Source organism: Salmo salar, chromosome 14, assembly GCF_965601325.2.
Source record: "Salmo salar chromosome 14, fSalSal1, whole genome shotgun sequence".
Lineage (NCBI taxonomy): Eukaryota > Metazoa > Chordata > Actinopteri > Salmoniformes > Salmonidae > Salmo > Salmo salar.
In genome coordinates this window covers 46,043,979-46,067,181 of record NC_138304.1, presented here as the reverse complement: position 1 = coordinate 46,067,181, position 23,203 = coordinate 46,043,979, and the positions used below count along the sequence as shown (strand labels likewise).

Below are 23,203 nucleotides of genomic sequence, written 5' to 3'. Positions count from 1 at the left end.
CATACAATACCCCATAATGACAAAGTGAATACAGGTTTGTAGTTTGGAACCACCAAGACTCTTCCTAGAGCTGGCTGCCTGTCCAAACTGAGCAATCAGGGAGGTGACCAAGAACCCAATGGTCACTCTGACAGAGCTCCAGAGTTCTTCAGTGGAGATGGGAGAACCTTCCAGAAGGACAACCATCTCTGCAGCACTCCACCAATCAGGCCTTTATGGTAGAGTGGCCAGACGGAAGCCACTCCTCAGTAAAAGGCACATGACAGCCTGCTTGGAGTTTGTCAAAAGGCACCTACAGACTCTCAGACCATGAGAAACAAGATTCTCTGGTCTGATGAAACCAAGATTGAACTCTTTGGCCTGAATGCCAAACGTCACATCTGGAGGAAACCTGGCACCATCCCTACAGTGAAGCATCATTCTGTGGGGATGTTTTTCAGCGGCAGGAACTGGGAGAATGGTCAGGTTCGGGGGAAAGATGAACAGAGAAAAGTACAGAGTGACCCTTGATGAAAACCTGCTCCATAGAGCTCAGGACCTCAGACTGGGACGAAGGTTCACCTTCCAACAGGACAACGACCCTAACCGCACAGCCAAGACAACGCAGAAGTGGCTTTAGGACAAGTCTCTGAATGTCCTTGAGTGGACATCTCAGCCAGAGCCCGGACTTGAACACGATCGAACATCTCTGGAGAAACCTGAAAATAGCTATGCAGCAACGCTCCACATCCAACCTGACAGAGCTTGAGAGGATCTGCATAGAAGAATGGGAGAAACTCTCCAAATAAAGGTGTGCCAAGCTTGTAGCCTAATACCCAAGAAGACTCGATGCTTTTATCGCTGCTAAAGGTGCTTCAACAAAGTACTGACTAAAGGGTCTGAGTACTTGTCAATGTGATATTTCAGTTTTTTTTATCATTATGGGGTATTGTGTGTAGATTGATGGCGAGAAAAACAAATTAATCAATTTTAGAATAAGGCTGTAACGTAACAAAATGTGGAATAAGTGAAGGGGTCTGAATACTTTCCAAAGGCACTATATACTTTTTTTTATACATCTCCCATTTAGCATGTCTCTTGTGATGTGGTTCACTGCAGCACTGACTTATGTGTTGACTTGACAACTGAGTTTTGAATGACCCTCTCTCCCCTTTTGTTCCATGCTGGCTGAAGACCTAGCTAGCCAGTAACATTTACATTTTTACATTTTAGTCATTTAGCAGACGCTCTTATCCAGAGCGACTTACAGTAGTGAATGCATACATTTCATTTCATGCATTCTTTTTGTACTGGCCCCCCGTGGGAATCGAACCCACAAACCTGGCGTTGCAAACACCATGCTCTACCAACTGAGCCACAGGGATCCTAGCTAACACCAGACACAGGTGAAGACCTAGCTAGCCAGTAACTAGCTAACACCAGACACAGGTGAAGACCTAGCTAGCCAGTAACTAGTTAACACCAGGCACAGATGAAGACCTAGCTAGCCAGTAACTAGCTAACACCAGGCACAGGTGAAGACCTAGCTAGCCAGTAACTAGCTAACACCAGACACAGGTGAAGACCTAGCTAGCCAGTAACTAGCTAACACCAGGCACAGGTGAAGCCCTAGCTAGCCAGTAACTAGCTAACACCAGGCACAGGTGAAGACCTAGCTAGCCAGTAACTAGCTAACACCAGGCACAGGTGAAGACCTAGCTAGCCAGTAACTAGCTAACACCAGGCACAGGTGAAGACCTAGCTAGCCAGTAACTAGCTAACACCAGACACAGATGAAGACCTAGCTAGCCAGTAACTGGCTAACACCAGACACAGATGAAAGGGGAAACTTTTAATAATTGCTGACACCCTACAGTAAAATTTTGGCCATCTAGCTATATAAACCAAGCTCCTCTGCAAACACGCCTCCTTCGATGTTGGTTACAAAGTGGTACTTATTTAAATTAGATAAGAGAATATCGTGTTACCATTGGTGTATTAAAGTGAGAGTTAAGGTGATGTCACCTTATTTTAAACAGGGGAGGGGACCAGTAACTTTATCAATGTAGAAGCAACAGTCGCTTTGCTTCTACAAAATTACTGTTGCTTTGATCTGATTTCATACTTTGATCTGGTTTCCTTCAAATATCATCAAATTTTTATAAAATTGAATCGAGGGCATTTTTCAGTCGTAGTTGTAGAGCTCGTTCACGACCGTACAAATGTAGTTTGACTCTGATTCGTCAATGAAAATATGTGGATATGTTTGTGTGCGACAGTTCAATAAATCCCAATCATTTGTTGCGCACGCAAATCCTACAATCTCCACGTACACCAGAATTTTGTAAGAAAATGTACGCACGGCCCCAGGAGTTTACTGTGTGTGTGTGTGTGTGTGTGTGTGTGTGTGTGTGTGTGTGTGTGTGTGTGTGTGTGTGTGTGTGTGTGTGTGTGTGTGTGTGTGGGGGTGTGTGTGTGTGTGTGTGTGTGTGTGTTCTCTCCAGTGTACGAGCCAGACGACTGGGAGGTGGGCAGGGATAAGATTAACATCCTACGAGAGCTGGGTCAGGGCTCGTTCGGCATGGTCTACGAGGGCATCGCCAAGGACATCGTGAAGGGAGAGCCGGAGACGCACGTGGCTGTGAAGACGGTCAACGAGTCGGCCAGTCTGAGAGAGAGGATAGAGTTCCTCAACGAGGCCTCCGTCATGAAGGGCTTCACCTGTCACCATGTGGTAAGAGAGATGGATGGAGAGAGAGAGAGGATAGAGAGAGAGGATAGTGAGATGGAGAGCAAAAAAGAAAGGATAGCGAGATGGAGAGCAAGAGAGGAGTGTGAAAGGGAGAGGAGAGGAGAGCGGGATAGAGGATGGCGCGAGAGAGGGGATGTCGAGAGACGGAAAGAGGGGATGTCGAGAGACGGAGAGAGAGGATGTCGAGAGCGGATGTCGAGAGACGGAGAGAGAGGATGTCGAGAGCGGATGTCGAGAGACGGAGAGAGAGGATGTCGAGAGACGGAGAGAGAGGATGTCGAGAGACGGAGAGAGAGGATGTCGAGAGACGGAGGATGTCGAGAGACGGAGGATGTCGAGAGAGAGGATGTCGAGAGAGAGGATGTCGAGAGAGAGAGAGGATGTCGAAAGAGAGAGAGAGGATGTCGAAAGAGAGAGAGAGGATGTCGAAAGAGAGAGAGAGGATGTCGAAAGAGAGAGAGAGGATGGCGAGAGAGGGAGAGAGGATGGCGAGAGAGGGAGAGGATGGCGAGAGGATGGCGAGAGGGATAGGATGGCGTGAGAGGGGGGGGGGATAGGAGAGTTCCTCAATAAGGCCTCCATCATGAAGGGCTTTACTTGCTGCTACAGTGTCTATAGAAGGTGATGCCACCTTACATTCACATTTGAGTCATTTAGCAGCTAATGAAGGTGAGACCACATACCATGATGATCACAAGACATGTTTGTTTAAAGTGTTGGTTAACTACCGAGGTGTAAGAATCAAAGCAACGGAAACTAAATGTTTTCTTCTCAGGTGCGTCTGATGGGTGTGGTCTCTAAGGGCCAGCCCACTCTAGTTGTCATGGAGCTGATGACCCATGGTGACCTGAAGAGCTACCTGCGCTGCCTCCGCCCCGACTCTGAGGTACACACACACACACACACACACACATTATTGGGATCCCTGTCCTGGGGGCTAGTCTACCCCTGCAGGCAGCAGCTCTATCCACCCTGTATCCCTCTCCTCTCTCCACCCTGTATCGCTCACCCTGTATCCCTCTCCTCTCTTCACCCTGTATCCCTCACCCTGTATCCCTCTCCTCTCTTCACCCTGTATCCCTCACCCTGTCTCCCTCTCCTCTCTCCACGCTGTATCCCTCTCCTCTCTTCACCCTGTATCCCTCACCCTGTATCCCTCTCCTTTCTCCACCCTGTATCCCTCACCCTGTCTCCCTCTCCTCTCTCCACCCTGTATCCCTCACCCTGTATCCCTCTCCTCTCTCCACCCTGTATCCCTCACCCTGTATCCCTCTCCTCTCTCCACCCTGTATCCCTCTCCTCTCTCCACCCTGTATCCCTCTCCTCTCTCCACCCTGTATCCCTCACCCTGTATCCCTCTCCTCTCTCCACCCTGTATCCCTCACCCTGTATCCCTCTCCTCTCTCCACCCTGTATCCCTCACCCTGTATCCCTCTCCTCTCTCCACCCTGTATCCCTCTCCTCTCTCCACCCTGTATCCCTCTCCTCTGTCCACCCTGTATCCCTCTCCTCTGTTCACCCTGTATCGCTCTCCTCTGTCCACCCTGTATCCCTCTCCTCTGTCCACCCTGTATCCCTCTCCTCTGTCCACCCTGTTTCCCTCTCCTCTGTCCACCCTGTATCCCTCTCCTCTGTCCACCCTGTATCCCTCTCCTCTGTCCACCCTGTATCCCTCTCCTCTGTCCACCCTGTATCCCTCTCCTCTGTCCACCCTGTATCCCTCTCCTCACTCCACCCTGTATCTCTCTCCTCTCTCCACCCTGTATCCCTCTCCTCTCTCCACCCTGTATCCCTCACCCTGTATCCCTCCTCTCTTCACCCTGTATCCCTCACCCTGTATCCCTCTCCTCTCTTCACCCTGTATCCCTCACCCTGTATCCCTCTCCTCTCTTCACCCTGTATCCCTCACCCTGTCTCCCTCTCCTTTCTCCACCCTGTATCCCTCACCCTGTCTCCCTCTCCTCTCTCCACCCTGTATCCCTCACCCTGTATCCCTCTCCTCTCTCCACCCTGTATCCCTCACCCTGTATCCCTCTCCTCTGTCCACCCTGTATCCCTCTCCTCTGTCCACCCTGTATCCCTCTCCTCTGTCCACCCTGTATCCCTCTCCTCTGTCCACCCTGTATCCCTCTCCTCTCTCCACCCTGTATCCCTCTCCTCTCTCCACCCTGTATCCCTCTCCTCTCTCAACCCTGTACCCTGTATCCCTCTCCTCTCTCCTCTCTCCACCCTGTATCCCTCTCCTCTCTCCACCCTGTATCCCTCTCCTCTCTCCACCCTGTATCCCTCTCCTCTCTCCACCCTGTATCCCTCTCCTCTCTCCACCCTGTATCCCTCTCCTCTCTCCACCCTGTATCCCTCACCCTGTATCCCTCTCCTCTGTCCACCCTGTATCCCTCTCCTCTGTCCACCCTGTATCCCTCTCCTCTCTTCACCCTGTATCCCTCTCCTCTGTCCACCCTGTATCCCTCTCCTCTGTCCACCCTGTATCCCTCTCCTCTCTCCACCCTGTATCCCTCACCCTGTGTCCCTCTCCTCTATCCCTTCTTCTCATATTGAACTATATCACAAATACCCCAAAAACATCTATATTTATAACTTGTAATTGTTGTGATCTATGCGCCCCCTTCTGGCCTGTTGCAGAATAGCCCTAGTATTAATACATGTGTTGTTAGAATAACCCTACTGGGCGCCCGCCCCCCACGCTGAGGGAGATGGTCCAGATGACAGCAGAGATAGCAGACGGCATGGCCTACCTCAACGCCAAAAAGTTTGTCCACAGAGATCTGGCCGCTAGGAACTGCATGGTGGCACAGGACTTCACTGTCAAGATAGGAGGTAGTCTACACTCACACTGTCTCTCACTCACACTTTACCCTAACTTTAACCCCAAAACCCCAAAACCTCACCCCTAACCAGGGCCCCTAGCCCCTAAACCTAACCCTAGCCCCTAAACCTAACCCTAGCCCCTAAACCTAACCCTAGCCCCTAACCCTAAAACTGATCCTAACGCTAGCCCCTAAACCTAACCCTAGCCTCTAACCCTAAAACTGACCCTAGCTCTTAACCCTAACCCCTAACCCTAAAACTGGCCCTAGCTCCTAACCCTAAATCTAACCCTAGCCCCTAAACCTAACACTAGCCCCTAACCCTAAAACTAACCCTAGCCACTAAACAGAAACCTAGCCTCTAACCCTAAAACTGACCCTAGCCCCTAACCCTTAACCTAACCCTAGCCCCTAACCCTAAAACTGATCCTAACCCTAGCCCCTAAACCTAACCCTAGCCTCTAACCCTAAAACTGACCCTAGCTCTTAACCCTAACCCCTAAACCTAACCCTAGCCCCTAACCCTAAAACTAACCCTAGCCACTAACCAGAAACCTAGCCTCTAACCCTAAAACTGACCCTAGCCCCTAAACCTAACCCTAGCCCCTAAACCTAACCCTAGCCCCTAAACCTAACCCTAGCCCCTAACCCTAAAACTAACCCTAGCCCCTAACCCTAAAACTAACCCTAGCCCCTAACCCTAAAACTAACCCTAGCCCCTAACCCTAAAACTAACCCTAGCCACTAACCCGAAACCTAGCCCCTAACCCTAAAACTAACCCTAGCCACTAACCAGAAACCTAGCCTCTAACCCTAAAACTGACCCTAGCCCCTAAACCTAACCCTAGCCCCAAACCCTAAACCTAACCCTAGCCCCTAACCCTAAACCTAACCCTAGCCCCTAACCCTAAACCTAACCCTAGCCCCTAAACCTAACCCTAGCCCCTAACCCTAAACCTAACCCTAGCCCCTAAACCTAACCCTAGCCCCTAACCCTAAACCTGACCCTAGCTCCTAACCCTAAAACTGACCCTAGCTCCTAACTCTAAAACTAGCCCCTAAACCTAATCCTAGCCCCTAACCCTAAAACTAACCCTAGCCCCTAACCCTAAAATGAACCCTAGCCCCTAACCCTAAAACTAACCCTAACCCTAACCCTAACTAACCCTAGCCACTAACCCGAAACCTAGCTCCTAACCCTAGCTCCTAACTCTAAACCTAACCCTAGCTCCTAAACCTAACCCTAGCCTCTAAACCTAACCCTAGCCCCTAACCCTAAAACTGGCCCTAGCCCCTAACCCTAAACCTAACCCTAGCCCCTAACCCTAGCTCCTAACCCTAAACCTAACCCTAGCTCCTAACCCTAAAACTGACCCTAGCCCCTAACCCTAAAACTGACCCTAGCTCCTAACCCTAAACCCCCTAGATATAGCATTTGACCTTGTGGGGACTAACAACATGTCCCCAGTTGGTCCAATTTTTGTTTGTTTACTATTGTTATGGGGACTAACAACATGTCCCCAGTTGGTCCAATTTTTGTTTGTTTACTATTGTTATGGGGACTAACAACATGTCCCCAGTTGGTCCAATTTTTGTTTGTTTACTATTGTTATGGGGACTAACAACATGTCCCCAGTTGGTCCAATTTTTGTTTGTTTACTATTGTTATGGGGACTAACAACATGTCCCCAGTTGGTCCAATTTTTGTTTGTTTACTATTGTTATGGGGACTAACAACATGTCCCCAGTTGGTCCAATTTTTGTTTGTTTACTATTGTTATGGGGACTAACAACATGTCCCCAGTTGGTCCAATTTTTGTTTGTTTACTATTGTTATGGGGACTAACAACATGTCCCCAGTTGGTCCAATTTTTGTTTCTTTACTATTGTTTGTGGGGGACTTGTGGTCCAGTATAGTTATCCACACACACATATCAAGATAGTAGGTATGGGAACTCACTTCCTCACATATACAATGTAATACTTTTAAATACATCTACATGCATGTTTAACTGCCTTCTGCAAAGTACATTTCCCCTCTGGGATAATAAAGATTCTCCTGTAATTTCTCTCATTCTGCAACACAATGGTGCTAGGGCTCTTTCCACTTTGGATGTACAGTTGAAGTCGGAAGTTTACATTCACTTAGGTTGGAGTCTTTAAAACTCGTTTTTCAACCACTTCACAAATTTCTTGTTAACAAACTATAGTTTTGGCAAGTCAGTTAGGACATCTACTTTGTGCATGACACAAGTCATTTTTCCAACAATTGTTTACAGACAGATTATTTCCCTTATAAATCATTGTATCACAATTCCAGTGGGTCAGAAGTTTACATACTCTAAGTTGACTGTGCTTTTAAACAGCTTCGAAAATTCCAGAATGATGTCATGGCTTTAGAAGCTTCTGATAGGCTAATTGACATCATTTGAGTCAATTGGAGGTGTACCTGTGGATGTATTTCAAGGCCTACCTTCAAACTCAGTGCCTCTCTGCTTGACATCGTGGGAAATTCAAAAGAAATCAGCCAACACCTCAGAAAAATAATTGTAGACCTCCACAAGTCTTGTTCATCCTTGGGAGCAATTTCCAAATGCCTGAAGGTACCACGTTCATCAGTACAAACAATAGTATGCAAGTATAAACACCATGGGACCACACAGCCGTCATACCGCTCAGGAAGGAGATGCGTTCTGTCATCCTAGAGATGAACGCACTTTGGTGCGTAAAGTTCAACTCAATCCCAGAACAACAGCAAAGGACCTTGTGAAGATGCTGGAGGAAACCGGTCCAAAAGTATCTATATCCACAGTAAAACGAGGATATAAAACAGTAAAAAAAACAGTAAAACAAGGAAGAAGCCACTGCTCCAAAACCGCCATAAAAAAAGCCAGACTACGGTTTGCAAATGCACATGGGGACAAAGATCGTACTTTTTGGAGACATTTCCTCTGGTCTGATGAAACAAAAATAGAACCATTTGGCCATAATGACCATCGTTATGTTTGGAGGAAAAAGGGGGACGCTTGCAAGCCGAAGAACACCATCCCAACCGTGAAGCACGGTGATGGCAGCATCATGTTGTGGGGGTGCTTTGCTGCAGGAGGGACTGGTGCACTTCACAAAATAGATGGCATCATGAGGTAGGGAAAGTATGTGGATATATTGAAGCGACATCTCAAGACATCAGTCAGGAAGTTAAAGCTTGGTCGCAAATGGGTCTTCCAAATGGACAATGACCCCAAGCATACTTCCAACGTTGGGGCAAAGACAAGATATTGGAGTGGCCATCACAAAGTCCTGACCTCAATCCTATAGATAATTTGGTGGCAGAACTGAAAAAGCGTGTGTGAGCAAGGAGGCCTACAAACCTGACTCAGTTACACCAACTCTGTCAGGAGGAATGGGCAAAAATTCACCCAACTTATTGTGGAAGCTTGTGGAAGGCTACCCAAAACGTTTGACCCAAGTTAAACAATTTAAAGGCAATGCTACCAAATACTAATTGAGTGTATGTAAACTTCTGACCCACTGGGAATGTGATGAAAGAAATAAAAGCTGAAATACATCATTCTCTCTAGTATTATTCTAACATTTCACATTCTTAAAATAAAGTGGTGATCCTAACTGACCTAAGACAGGGAATTTTTACTAGGATTAAATGTTAGGAATTGTTAAAAACTTAGTTTAAATGTATTTGGCTAAGGTGTTTGTAAACTTCCGACTTCAACTGTATTTGCCTTTTCATATAGGTAATTTGTATTTTCGCTCCTTTCTCTAAATGTTTGTATAAATTGTTGACAGGCTGTTGCAAAGCAGGTTTCTGTTCTGGGATAAAAATCAAATATATTCTCTACTCAACCCTCAGACTTTGGTATGACCAGAGACATCTATGAGACGGACTACTACCGTAAGGGAGGGAAGGGTCTTCTTCCTGTCCGCTGGATGGCTCCTGAGTCTCTAAAGGACGGAGTGTTCACCGCACACTCTGACTGCTGGTGAGGATACCTGAATGTCTCTCTGTTTGTCTCTGTGTCTGTCTGTCTCTCTGTCTCTCTGTGTCTGTCTGTGAGAGTGTGAGCCTGCTAACTGGTTCTTCAAGATTTTTCCCTACCTATCCACCTATGGAGTTTTTCCTTGCCACTCGTGTGTGTGTGTGTGTGTGTGTGTGTGTGTGTGTGTGTGTGTGTGTGTGTGTGTGTGTGTGTGTGTGTGTGTGTGTGTGTGTGTGTGTGTGTGTGTGTGTGTGTGTGTGTGTGTGTGTGTCCCAGGTCGTTTGGAGTGGTGTTGTGGGAGATCAGTACCCTAGCAGAGCAGCCGTACCAGGGCCTGTCTAACGAGCAGGTCCTGAAGTTCGTCATGGATGGAGGATATCTGGACCGACCAGACAACTGTGCTGACCGGCTGTAAGTCTCACCTCTAGATCAATGTTATAAAGGATACAGTGTCTGTATAGTCCAGCTCAATGATATCACACTGTAGATATCTATGGTGTAGTCGTGGTCATTGTGGGATGGGAAGACCATTTATACAGTGGGGGGGAAAAGTATTTGATCCCCTGCTGATTTTGTACGTTTGCCCACTTACAAAGAAATGATCAGTCTATAATTTTAATGGTAGGTTTATATGAACAGTGAGAGACAGAAAAACAAAACAAAAATCCAGAAAAACGCATGTCAAAAATGTTATAAATTGATTTGCATTTTAATGAGGGAAATAAGTATTTGACCCCTCTGCAAAACATGACTTAGTACTTGGTGGCAAAACCCTTGTTGGCAATCAGAGGTCAGATGTTTCTTGTAGTTGGCCACCAGGTTTGCACACATCTCAGGAGGGATTTTATCCCACTCATCTTTGCAGATCTTCTCCAAGTCATTAAGGTTTCAAGGCTGACGTTTGGCAACTCGAACCTTCAGCTCCCTCCACAGATTTTCTATGGGATTAAGGTCTGGAGACTGGCTAGGCCACTCCAGGACCTTAATGTGCTTCTTCTTGAGCAATTCCTTTGTTGCCTTGGCCGTGTGTTTTGGGTCATTGTCATGCTGGAATACCCATCCACGACCCATTTTCAATGCCCTGGCTGAAGTCAAATGATGCGGTGAAGTTGTCCTGTCCCCTTAGCAGAAAAAAACCCCCAAAGCATAATGTTTCCACCTCCATGTTTGACGGTGGGGATGGTGTTCTTGGGGTCATAGGCAGCATTCCTCCTCCTCCAAACACGGCGAGTTGAGTTGATGCTAAAGAGCTCCATTTTGGTCTCATCTGACCACAACACTTTCACCAGTTGTCCTCTGAATCATTCAGATGTTCATTGGCAAACTTCAGACGGGCATGTATATGTATTCTTCAGCAGGGGGACCTTGCGGGCGCTGCAGGATTTCAGTCCTTCACGGCGTAGTGTGTTACCAATTGTTTTCTTGATGACTATGGTCCCAGCTGCCTTGAGATCATTGACAAGATCCTCCCGTGTAGGTCTGGGCTGATTCCTCACTGTTCTCATGATCATTGCAACTCCACGAGGTGAGATCTTGCATGGAGTCCCAGGCTGAGGGATATTGACAGTTCTTTTGTGTTTCTTCCATTTGCGAATAATCGCACCAAATGTTGTCACCTTCTCACCAAGCTGCTTGGCGATGGTCTTGTAGCCCATTCCAGCCTTGTGTAGGTCTACAATCTTGTCCCTGACATCCTTGGAGAGCTCTGGTCTTGGCCATGGTGGAGAGTTTGGAATCTGATTGATTGATTGCTTCTGTGGACAGGTGTCTTTTTTACAGGTAACAAGCTGAGATTAGGAGCACTCCCTTTAAGTGTGCTCCTAATCTCAGCTCGTTACCTGTATAAAAGACACCTGGGAGCCAGAAATCTTTCTGATTGAGAGGGGGTCAAATACTTATTTCCCTCATTAAAATACAAATCAATTTATAACATTTTTGACATGCGTTTTTCTCTATTTTTGTTGTTATTCTGTCTCTCACTGTTCAAATAAACCTAACATTAAAATGATAGACTGATCCTTTTTTTGTCAGTGGGCAAACGTACAGAATCAGCAGTTGATCAAACGCTTTTTTCCCCCACTGTAGATGACAACGTTAGAACAGTCACTGATTATTACTCTTCTTTGGTAATCATGATACTGGGGATATTGGGGATCATGATATTGGGGATCATGATATTGGGGATCATGATACTGGGGATATTGGGGATCATGATACTGGGGATATTGGTGATCATGATATTGGGGATATTGGTGATCATGATATTAGGGATATTGGTGATCATGATATTGGTGATCATGATATTAGGGATATTGGTGATCATGATATTGGTGATCATGATATTGGGGATATTGGTGATCATGATATTGGGGATATTAGTGATCATGATATTGGGGATATTAGTGATCATGATATTGGTGATTGTGATATTGGGGATATTGGTGATTGTGATATTGGTGATCATGATATTGGGGATATTGGTGATCATGATATTGGGGATATTGGTGATCATGATATTGGGGGTCGTGATATTGGGGATATTGGTGATCGTGATATTGGGGATATTGGTGATCATTATATTGGTGATCGTGATATTGGTGATATTGGGGGTCGTGATATTGGTAATATTGTTGATCATGATATTGGGGATATTGGTGATCATGATACTGGGGATATTGGTGATCATGATATTGGGGATATTGGTGATCATGATATTGGGGATATTGGCGATATTAGTGATCGTGATATTGGTGATTGCGATATTGGTGATATTGGTGAACATGATATTGGGGATATTAGTGATCATGATACTGGGGATATTGGTGATCATGATACTGGGGATATTGGGGATCATGATACTGGGGATATTGGGGATCATGATACTGGGGATATTGGTGATCATGATATTAGGGATATTGGTGATCATGATATTGGTGATCATGATATTAGGGATATTGGTGATCATGATATTAGTGATCATGATATTGGTGATCATGATATTGGGGATATTGGTGATCATGATATTGGGGATATTAGTGATCATGATATTGGTGATTGTGATATTGGGGATATTGGTGATCATGATATTGGGGATATTGGTGATCATGATATTGGGGGTCGTGATATTGGGGATATTGGTGATCGTGATATTGGGGATATTGGTGATCGTGATATTGGGGATATTGGTGATCATTATATTGGTGATCGTGATATTGGTGATATTGGGGGTCCTGATATTGGTAATATTGTTGATCATGATATTGGGGATATTGGTGATCATGATATTGGGGATATTGGTGATCATGATACTGGGGATATTGGTGATCATGATATTGGGGATATTGGCGATATTAGTGATCGTGATATTGGTGATTGCGATATTGGGGATATTGGTGAACATGATATTGGGGATATTAGTGATCATGATACTGGGGATATTGGTGATCATGATACTGGGGATATTGGTGATCATGATATTGGGGATATTGGTGATCATGATATTGGGGATATTGGGGATCATGATATTGGGGATCATGATATTGGGGATATTGGTGATCATGATATTGGGGATCATGGTACTGGGGATATTGGTGATCATGATATTGGGGATATTAGTGATCATGATATTGGTGATCGTTATATTGGGGATATCGGTGATCGTTATATTGGGGATATCGGTGATCGTGATATTGGGGATATTGGTGATAATGATATTGGGGATATTGGTGATAATGATATTGGTGATAATGATATTGGGGATAATGATATTGGGGATATTGGTGATCATGATACAGTGGATATTGGTGATCATGATACAGTAGATATTGGTGATAATGATATTGGGGATATTGGTGATCATGATGTTGGGGATATTGGTGATCATGATGTTGGGGATATTGGTGATCATGATATTGGGGATATTGGTGATCACAATACTGGGGATATTGGTGATCATGATGTTGGTGATCATAATGTTGGTGATCATGATATTGGTGATCATGATACTGGGGATATTGGTGATCATGATATTGGTGATATTGGTGATCACGATTTTGGGGATATTGGTGATCATGATATTGGTTATCATATTATTGGGGATATTGGTGATCATAATATTGGTGATCATGATACTGGGGATATTGGTGATCATGATATTGGGGATATTAGGGATCATGATATTGGTGATCATGATACTGGGGATATTAGTGATCTTGATACTGGGGATATTAGTGATCTTGATACTGGGGATATTAGTGATCTTGATACTGGGGATATTGGTGATCATGATACTGGTGATCATGATATTGGGGATATTGGTGATCGTGATATTGGGGATATTGGTGATCGTGATATTGGGGATATTGGTGATCGTGATATTGGGGATATTGGTGATCATGATATTGGGGATATTAGGGACCATGATATTGGTGATCATGATACTGGGGATATTAGTGATCTTGATACTGGGGATATTAGTGATCTTGATACTGGGGATATTGGTGATCATGATACTGGTGATCATTATATTGGGGATATTGGTGATCGTGATATTGGGGATATTGGTGATTATGGTATTGGGGATATTGGGGATCATGATATTGGGGATTTTAGTGATCATGATATTGGTGATTATGCTATTGGGGATATTGGTGATCATGCTATTGGGGATATTGGTGATAATGATATTGGGGATATTAGTGATCATGATATTGGTGATCATGATATTTGGGATATTGTTTATCATGATTTTGGGGATATTGGTGATCATGATTTTGGGGATATTGGTGATCATGATATTGGGGATATTGGTGATCATGATATTGGGGCTATTGGTGATAATGATATTGGGGATATTGGTGATCATGATATTGGGGATATTGGTGATCATGATATTGGTGATCATGATATTAGTGATCATGATACTGGGGATATTGGTGATCATGATATTGGTGTTCATGATATTGGGGTTATTGGTGATCATGATATTGTGGATATTGGGGATAATGATACTTGGGATATTAGTGATATGATACTGGAGATATTGGTGATCATGATATTGGTGATTATGATATTGTTGATTATGGTATTGGGGATATTAGTTATCATGATTTTGGGGATATTAGTGATCATGATATTGGGGCTATTGGTGATCATGATATTGGGGCTATTGGTGATCATGATATTGGGGCTATTGGTGATCATGATATTGGGGATATTGGTGATCATGATATTGGGGATATTGGTGATCATGATATTGGGGATATTGGTGATCATGATATTGGGGATCATGATATTAGTCATCATGATACTGGGGATATTGTTGATCATGATATTGGTGTTCATGATATTGGGGTTATTGGTGATCATGATATTGGGGATATTGGTGATCATGATATTGGGGATATTGGTGATCATGATATTGGGGATATTGGTGATCATGATATTGGTGATCATGATATTGGTGATCATGATATTGGTGATCATGATATTGGTGATCATGATATTAGGGATATTGGTGATCATGATATTGGTGATCATGATATTGGGGATATTGGTGATCATGATATTGGGGATATTAGTGATCATGATATTGGGGATATTAGTGATCATGATATTGGTGATTGTGATATTGGGGATATTGGTGATTGTGATATTGGTGATTGTGATATTGGTGATCATGATATTGGTGATCATGATATTGGGGATATTGGTGATCATGATATTGGGGATCATGATATTAGTCATCATGATACTGGGGATATTGTTGATCATGATATTGGTGTTCATGATATTGGGGTTATTGGTGATCATGATATTGGGGATATTGGTGATCATGATATTGGGGATATTGGTGATCATGATATTTGGGATATTGGTGATCATGATATTGGTGATCATGATATTGGTGATCATGATATTAGGGATATTGGTGATCATGATATTGGTGATCATGATATTGGGGATATTGGTGATCATGATATTGGGGATATTAGTGATCATGATATTGGGGATATTAGTGATCATGATATTGGTGATTGTGATATTGGGGATATTGGTGATTGTGATATTGGTGATCATGATATTGGGGATATTGGTGATCATGATATTGGGGATATTGGTGATCATGATATTGGGGGTCGTGATATTGGGGATATTGGTGATCGTGATATTGGGGATATTGGTGATCATTATATTGGTGATCGTGATATTGGTGATATTGGGGGTCGTGATATTGGTAATATTGTTGATCATGATATTGGGGATATTGGTGATCATGATACTGGGGATATTGGTGATCATGATATTGGGGATATTGGCGATATTAGTGATCGTGATATTGGTGATTGCGATATTGGGGATATTGGTGAACATGATATTGGGGATATTAGTGATCATGATACTGGGGATATTGGGGATCATGATATTGGGGATATTGGGGATCATGATATTGGGGATATTGGGGATCATGATATTGGGGATATTGGGGATCATGATATTGGGGATATTGGTGGTCATGATATTGGGGATCATGGTACTGGGGATATTGGGGATCATGGTACTGGGGATATTGGTGATCATGATACTGGGGATATTGGTGATCACGATACTGGGGATATTGGTGATCATGATGTTGGTGATCATAATGTTGGTGATCATGATATTGGTGATCATGATACTGGGGATATTGGTGATCATGATATTGGTGATATTGGTGATCACGATTTTGGGGATATTGGTGATCATGATATTGGTTATCATATTATTGGGGATATTGGTGATCATAATATTGGTGATCATGATACTGGGGATATTGGTGATCATGATATTGGGGATATTAGGGATTATGATATTGGTGATCATGATACTGGGGATATTAGTGATCTTGATACTGGGGATATTAGTGATCTTGATACTGGGGATATTGGTGATCATGATACTGGTGATCATGATATTGGGGATATTGGTGATCGTGATATTGGGGATATTGGTGATCGTGATATTGGGGATATTGGTGATCGTGATATTGGGGATATTGGTGATCATGATATTGGGGATATTAGGGACCATGATATTGGTGATCATGATACTGGGGATATTAGTGATCTTGATACTGGGGATATTGGTGATCATGATACTGGTGATCATTATATTGGGGATATTGGTGATCGTGATATTGGGGATATTGGTGATTATGGTATTGGGGATATTGGGGATCATGATATTGGGGATATTAGTGATCATGATATTGGTGATTATGCTATTGGGGATATTGGTGATCATGCTATTGGGGATATTGGTGATAATGATATTGGGGATATTAGTGATCATGATATTGGTGATCATGATATTTGGGATATTGTTTATCATGATTTTGGGGATATTGGTGATCATGATTTTGGGGATATTGGTGATCATGATTTTGGGGATATTGGTGATCATGATTTTGGGGATATTGGTGATCATGATTTTGGGGATATTGGTGATCATGATTTTGGGGATATTGGTGATCATGATTTTGGGGATATTGGTGATCATGATATTGGGGATATTGGTGATCATGATATTGGGGCTATTGGTGATAATGATATTGGGGATATTGGTGATAATGATATTGGTGATCATGATATTAGTGATCATGATACTGGGGATATTGGTGATCATGATATTGGTGTTCATGATATTGGGGTTATTGGTGATCATGATATTGTGGATTTTGGGGATAATGATACTTGGGATATTAGTGATATGATACTGGGGATATTTGTGATCATGATATTGGTGATTATGATATTGTTGATTATGATATTGGGGATATTAGTTATCATGATTTTGGGGATATTAGTGATCATGATATTGGGGCTATTGGTGATCATGATATTGGGGCTATTGGTGATCATGATATTGGGGATATTGGTGATCATGATATTGGGGATATTGGTGATCATGATATTGGTGATCATGATATTGGGGATATTGGTGATCATGATATTGGGGATCATGATATTAGTCATCATGATACTGGGGATATTGTTGATCATGATATTGGTGTTCATGATATTGGGGTTATTGGTGATCATGATATTGGGGATATTGGGGATATTGGTGATCATGATATTGGTGTTCATGATATTGGGGTTATTGGTGATCATGATATTGTGGATTTTGGGGATAATGATACTTGGGATATTAGTGATATGATACTGGGGATATTTGTGATCATGATATTGGTGATTATGATATTGTTGATTATGATATTGGGGATATTAGTTATCATGATTTTGGGGATATTAGTGATCATGATATTGGGGCTATTGGTGATCATGATATTGGGGCTATTAGTGATCATGATATTGGGGATATTGGTGATCATGATATTGGGGATATTGGTGATCATGATATTGGGGATATTGGTGATCATGATATTGGGGATATTGGTGATCATGATATTGGGGATATTGGTGATCATGATATTGGGGATCATGATATTAGTCATCATGATACTGGGGATATTGTTGATCATGATATTGGTGTTCATGATATTGGGGTTATTGGTGATCATGATATTGGGGATATTGGTGATCATGATATTGGGGATATTGGTGATCATGATATTGGGGATATTGGTGATCATGATATTGATGATATTGGTGATCATGATATTGGGGATCATGATATTGGTGATCATGATATTGGGGATATTGGTGATCATGATACTGGTGATCATGATACTGGGGATATTGGTGATCATGATATTGGTGATCACGATATTGGGGATATTGGTGATCATGATATTGGGGATATTGGTGTTCATGATATTGGGGATACTGGTGATCACGATATTGGGGATATTTGTGATCATGATATTGGTGATCATGATACTGGGGATATTCGTGATCATGATATTGGGGATTTTAGTGATGATGATATTGGTGATTGCGATATTGGTGATATTGGTGAACATGATATTGGGGATATTAGTGATCATGATACTGGGGATATTGGTGATCATGATACTGGGGATATTGGGGATCATGATACTGGGGATATTGGGGATCATGATACTGGGGATATTGGTGATCATGATATTAGGGATATTGGTGATCATGATATTGGTGATCATGATATTAGGGATATTGGTGATCATGATATTAGTGATCATGATATTGGTGATCATGATATTGGGGATATTGGTGATCATGATATTGGGGATATTAGTGATCATGATATTGGTGATTGTGATATTGGGGATATTGGTGATCATGATATTGGGGATATTGGTGATCATGATATTGGGGGTCGTGATATTGGGGATATTGGTGATCGTGATATTGGGGATATTGGTGATCGTGATATTGGGGATATTGGTGATCATTATATTGGTGATCGTGATATTGGTGATATTGGGGGTCCTGATATTGGTAATATTGTTGATCATGATATTGGGGATATTGGTGATCATGATATTGGGGATATTGGTGATCATGATACTGGGGATATTGGTGATCATGATATTGGGGATATTGGCGATATTAGTGATCGTGATATTGGTGATTGCGATATTGGGGATATTGGTGAACATGATATTGGGGATATTAGTGATCATGATACTGGGGATATTGGTGATCATGATACTGGGGATATTGGTGATCATGATATTGGGGATATTGGTGATCATGATATTGGGGATATTGGGGATCATGATATTGGGGATCATGATATTGGGGATATTGGTGATCATTATATTGGGGATCATGGTACTGGGGATATTGGTGATCATGATACTGGGGATATTGGTGATCATGATACTGGGGATATTGGTGATCATGATACTGGGGATATTGGTGATCATGATACTGGGGATATTGGTGATCATGATATTGGGGATATTGGCGATATTAGTGATCGTGATATTGGTGATTGTGATATTGGGGATATTGGTGAACATGATATTGGGGATATTAGTGATCATGATACTGGGGATATTGGGGATCATGATATTGGGGATATTGGGGATCATGATATTGGGGATATTGGGGATCATGATATTGGGGATATTGGGGATCATGATATTGGGGATATTGGTGATCATGATATTGGGGATCATGGTACTGGGGATATTGGTGATAATGATACTGGGGATATTGGTGATCATGATATTGGGGATCATGATATTGGGGATATTGGTGACATGATATTGGTGATTGTGATATTGGGGATATTAGTGATCATGATATTGGTGATTGTGATATTGGGATATTGGTGATCATGATATTGGGGATATTAGTGATCATGATATTGGTGATCGTTATATTGGGGATATCGGTGATCGTTATATTGGGGATATCGGTGATCGTGATATTGGGGATATTGGTGATAATGATATTGGGGATATTGGTGATAATGATATTGGTGATAATGATATTGGGGATAATGATATTGGGGATATTGGTGATCATGATACAGTGGATATTGGTGATCATGATACAGTAGATATTGGTGATAATGATATTGGGGATATTGGTGATCATGATGTTGGGGATATTGGTGATCATGATGTTGGGGATATTGGTGATCATGATATTGGGGATATTGGTGATCACAATACTGGGGATATTGGTGATCATGATGTTGGTGATCATAATGTTGGTGATCATGATATTGGTGATCATGATACTGGGGATATTGGTGATCATGATATTGGTGATATTGGTGATCACGATTTTGGGGATATTGGTGATCATGATATTGGTTATCATATTATTGGGGATATTGGTGATCATAATATTGGTGATCATGATACTGGGGATATTGGTGATCATGATATTGGGGATATTAGGGATCATGATATTGGTGATCATGATACTGGGGATATTAGTGATCTTGATACTGGGGATATTAGTGATCTTGATACTGGGGATATTAGTGATCTTGATACTGGGGATATTGGTGATCTTGATACTGGGGATATTGGTGATCATGATACTGGGGATATTGGTGATCGTGATATTGGGGATATTGGTGATCGTGATATTGGGGATATTGGTGATCATGATATTGGGGATATTAGGGACCATGATATTGGTGATCATGATACTGGGGATATTAGTGATCTTGATACTGGGGATATTAGTGATCTTGATACTGGGGATATTGGTGATCATGATACTGGTGATCATTATATTGGGGATATTGGTGATCGTGATATTGGGGATATTGGTGATTATGGTATTGGGGATATTGGGGATCATGATATTGGGGATTTTAGTGATCATGATATTGGTGATTATGCTATTGGGGATATTGGTGATCATGCTATTGGGGATATTGGTGATAATGATATTGGGGATATTAGTGATCATGATATTGGTGATCATGATATTTGGGATATTGTTTATCATGATTTTGGGGATATTGGTGATCATGATTTTGGGGATATTGGTGATCATGATATTGGGGATATTGGTGATCATGATATTGGGGCTATTGGTGATAATGATATTGGGGATATTGGTGATCATGATATTGGGGATATTGGTGATCATGATATTGGTGATCATGATATTAGTGATCATGATACTGGGGATATTGGTGATCATGATATTGGTGTTCATGATATTGGGGTTATTGGTGATCATGATATTGTGGATATTGGGGATAATGATACTTGGGATATTAGTGATATGATACTGGAGATATTGGTGATCATGATATTGGTGATTATGATATTGTTGATTATGGTATTGGGGATATTAGTTATCATGATTTTGGGGATATTAGTGATCATGATATTGGGGCTATTGGTGATCATGATATTGGGGCTATTGGTGATCATGATATTGGGGCTATTGGTGATCATGATATTGGGGATATTGGTGATCATGATATTGGGGATATTGGTGATCATGATATTGGGGATATTGGTGATCATGATATTGGGGATCATGATATTAGTCATCATGATACTGGGGATATTGTTGATCATGATATTGGTGTTCATGATATTGGGGTTATTGGTGATCATGATATTGGGGATATTGGTGATCATGATATTGGGGATATTGGGGATATTGGTGATCATGATATTGGTGATCATGATATTGGTGATCATGATATTGGTGATCATGATATTGGTGATCATGATATTAGGGATATTGGTGATCATGATATTGGTGATCATGATATTGGGGATATTGGTGATCATGATATTGGGGATATTAGTGATCATGATATTGGGGATATTAGTGATCATGATATTGGTGATTGTGATATTGGGGATATTGGTGATTGTGATATTGGTGATCATGATATTGGTGATCATGATATTGGGGATATTGGTGATCATGATATTGGGGATCATGATATTAGTCATCATGATACTGGGGATATTGTTGATCATGATATTGGTGTTCATGATATTGGGGTTATTGGTGATCATGATATTGGGGATATTGGTGATCATGATATTGGGGATATTGGTGATCATGATATTTGGGATATTGGTGATCATGATATTGGTGATCATGATATTGGTGATCATGATATTAGGGATATTGGTGATCATGATATTGGTGATCATGATATTGGGGATATTGGTGATCATGATATTGGGGATATTAGTGATCATGATATTGGGGATATTAGTGATCATGATATTGGTGATTGTGATATTGGGGATATTGGTGATTGTGATATTGGTGATCATGATATTGGGGATATTGGTGATCATGATATTGGGGATATTGGTGATCATGATATTGGGGGTCGTGATATTGGGGATATTGGTGATCGTGATATTGGGGATATTGGTGATCATTATATTGGTGATCGTGATATTGGTGATATTGGGGGTCGTGATATTGGTAATATTGTTGATCATGATATTGGGGATATTGGTGATCATGATACTGGGGATATTGGTGATCATGATATTGGGGATATTGGCGATATTAGTGATCGTGATATTGGTGATTGCGATATTGGGGATATTGGTGAACATGATATTGGGGATATTAGTGATCATGATACTGGGGATATTGGGGATCATGATATTGGGGATATTGGGGATCATGATATTGGGGATATTGGGGATCATGATATTGGGGATATTGGGGATCATGATATTGGGGATATTGGTGGTCATGATATTGGGGATCATGGTACTGGGGATATTGGGGATCATGGTACTGGGGATATTGGTGATCATGATACTGGGGATATTGGTGATCACGATACTGGGGATATTGGTGATCATGATGTTGGTGATCATAATGTTGGTGATCATGATATTGGTGATCATGATACTGGGGATATTGGTGATCATGATATTGGTGATATTGGTGATCACGATTTTGGGGATATTGGTGATCATGATATTGGTTATCATATTATTGGGGATATTGGTGATCATAATATTGGTGATCATGATACTGGGGATATTGGTGATCATGATATTGGGGATATTAGGGATTATGATATTGGTGATCATGATACTGGGGATATTAGTGATCTTGATACTGGGGATATTAGTGATCTTGATACTGGGGATATTGGTGATCATGATACTGGTGATCATGATATTGGGGATATTGGTGATCGTGATATTGGGGATATTGGTGATCGTGATATTGGGGATATTGGTGATCGTGATA

General features: G+C 42.2%; 1 protein-coding gene across 2 annotated transcripts in view; it reads left to right on the top strand.

Moving 5' to 3' along the window:
• The window catches only part of LOC106569756 (insulin receptor), a 222,522-nt gene that overhangs the window by 193,878 nt on the left and 5,441 nt on the right, over nucleotides 1–23,203 (top strand). For both annotated transcript variants that reach the window (XM_045694442.2, XM_082961009.1), the window contains 5 exons: nucleotides 2,484–2,713; nucleotides 3,507–3,617; nucleotides 5,407–5,569; nucleotides 9,428–9,557; nucleotides 9,831–9,965. In XM_045694442.2, the coding sequence (XP_045550398.1) occupies nucleotides 2,484–2,713; nucleotides 3,507–3,617; nucleotides 5,407–5,569; nucleotides 9,428–9,557; nucleotides 9,831–9,965 (769 nt within the window). The remainder of the gene's footprint in view (nucleotides 1–2,483; nucleotides 2,714–3,506; nucleotides 3,618–5,406; nucleotides 5,570–9,427; nucleotides 9,558–9,830; nucleotides 9,966–23,203) is intronic.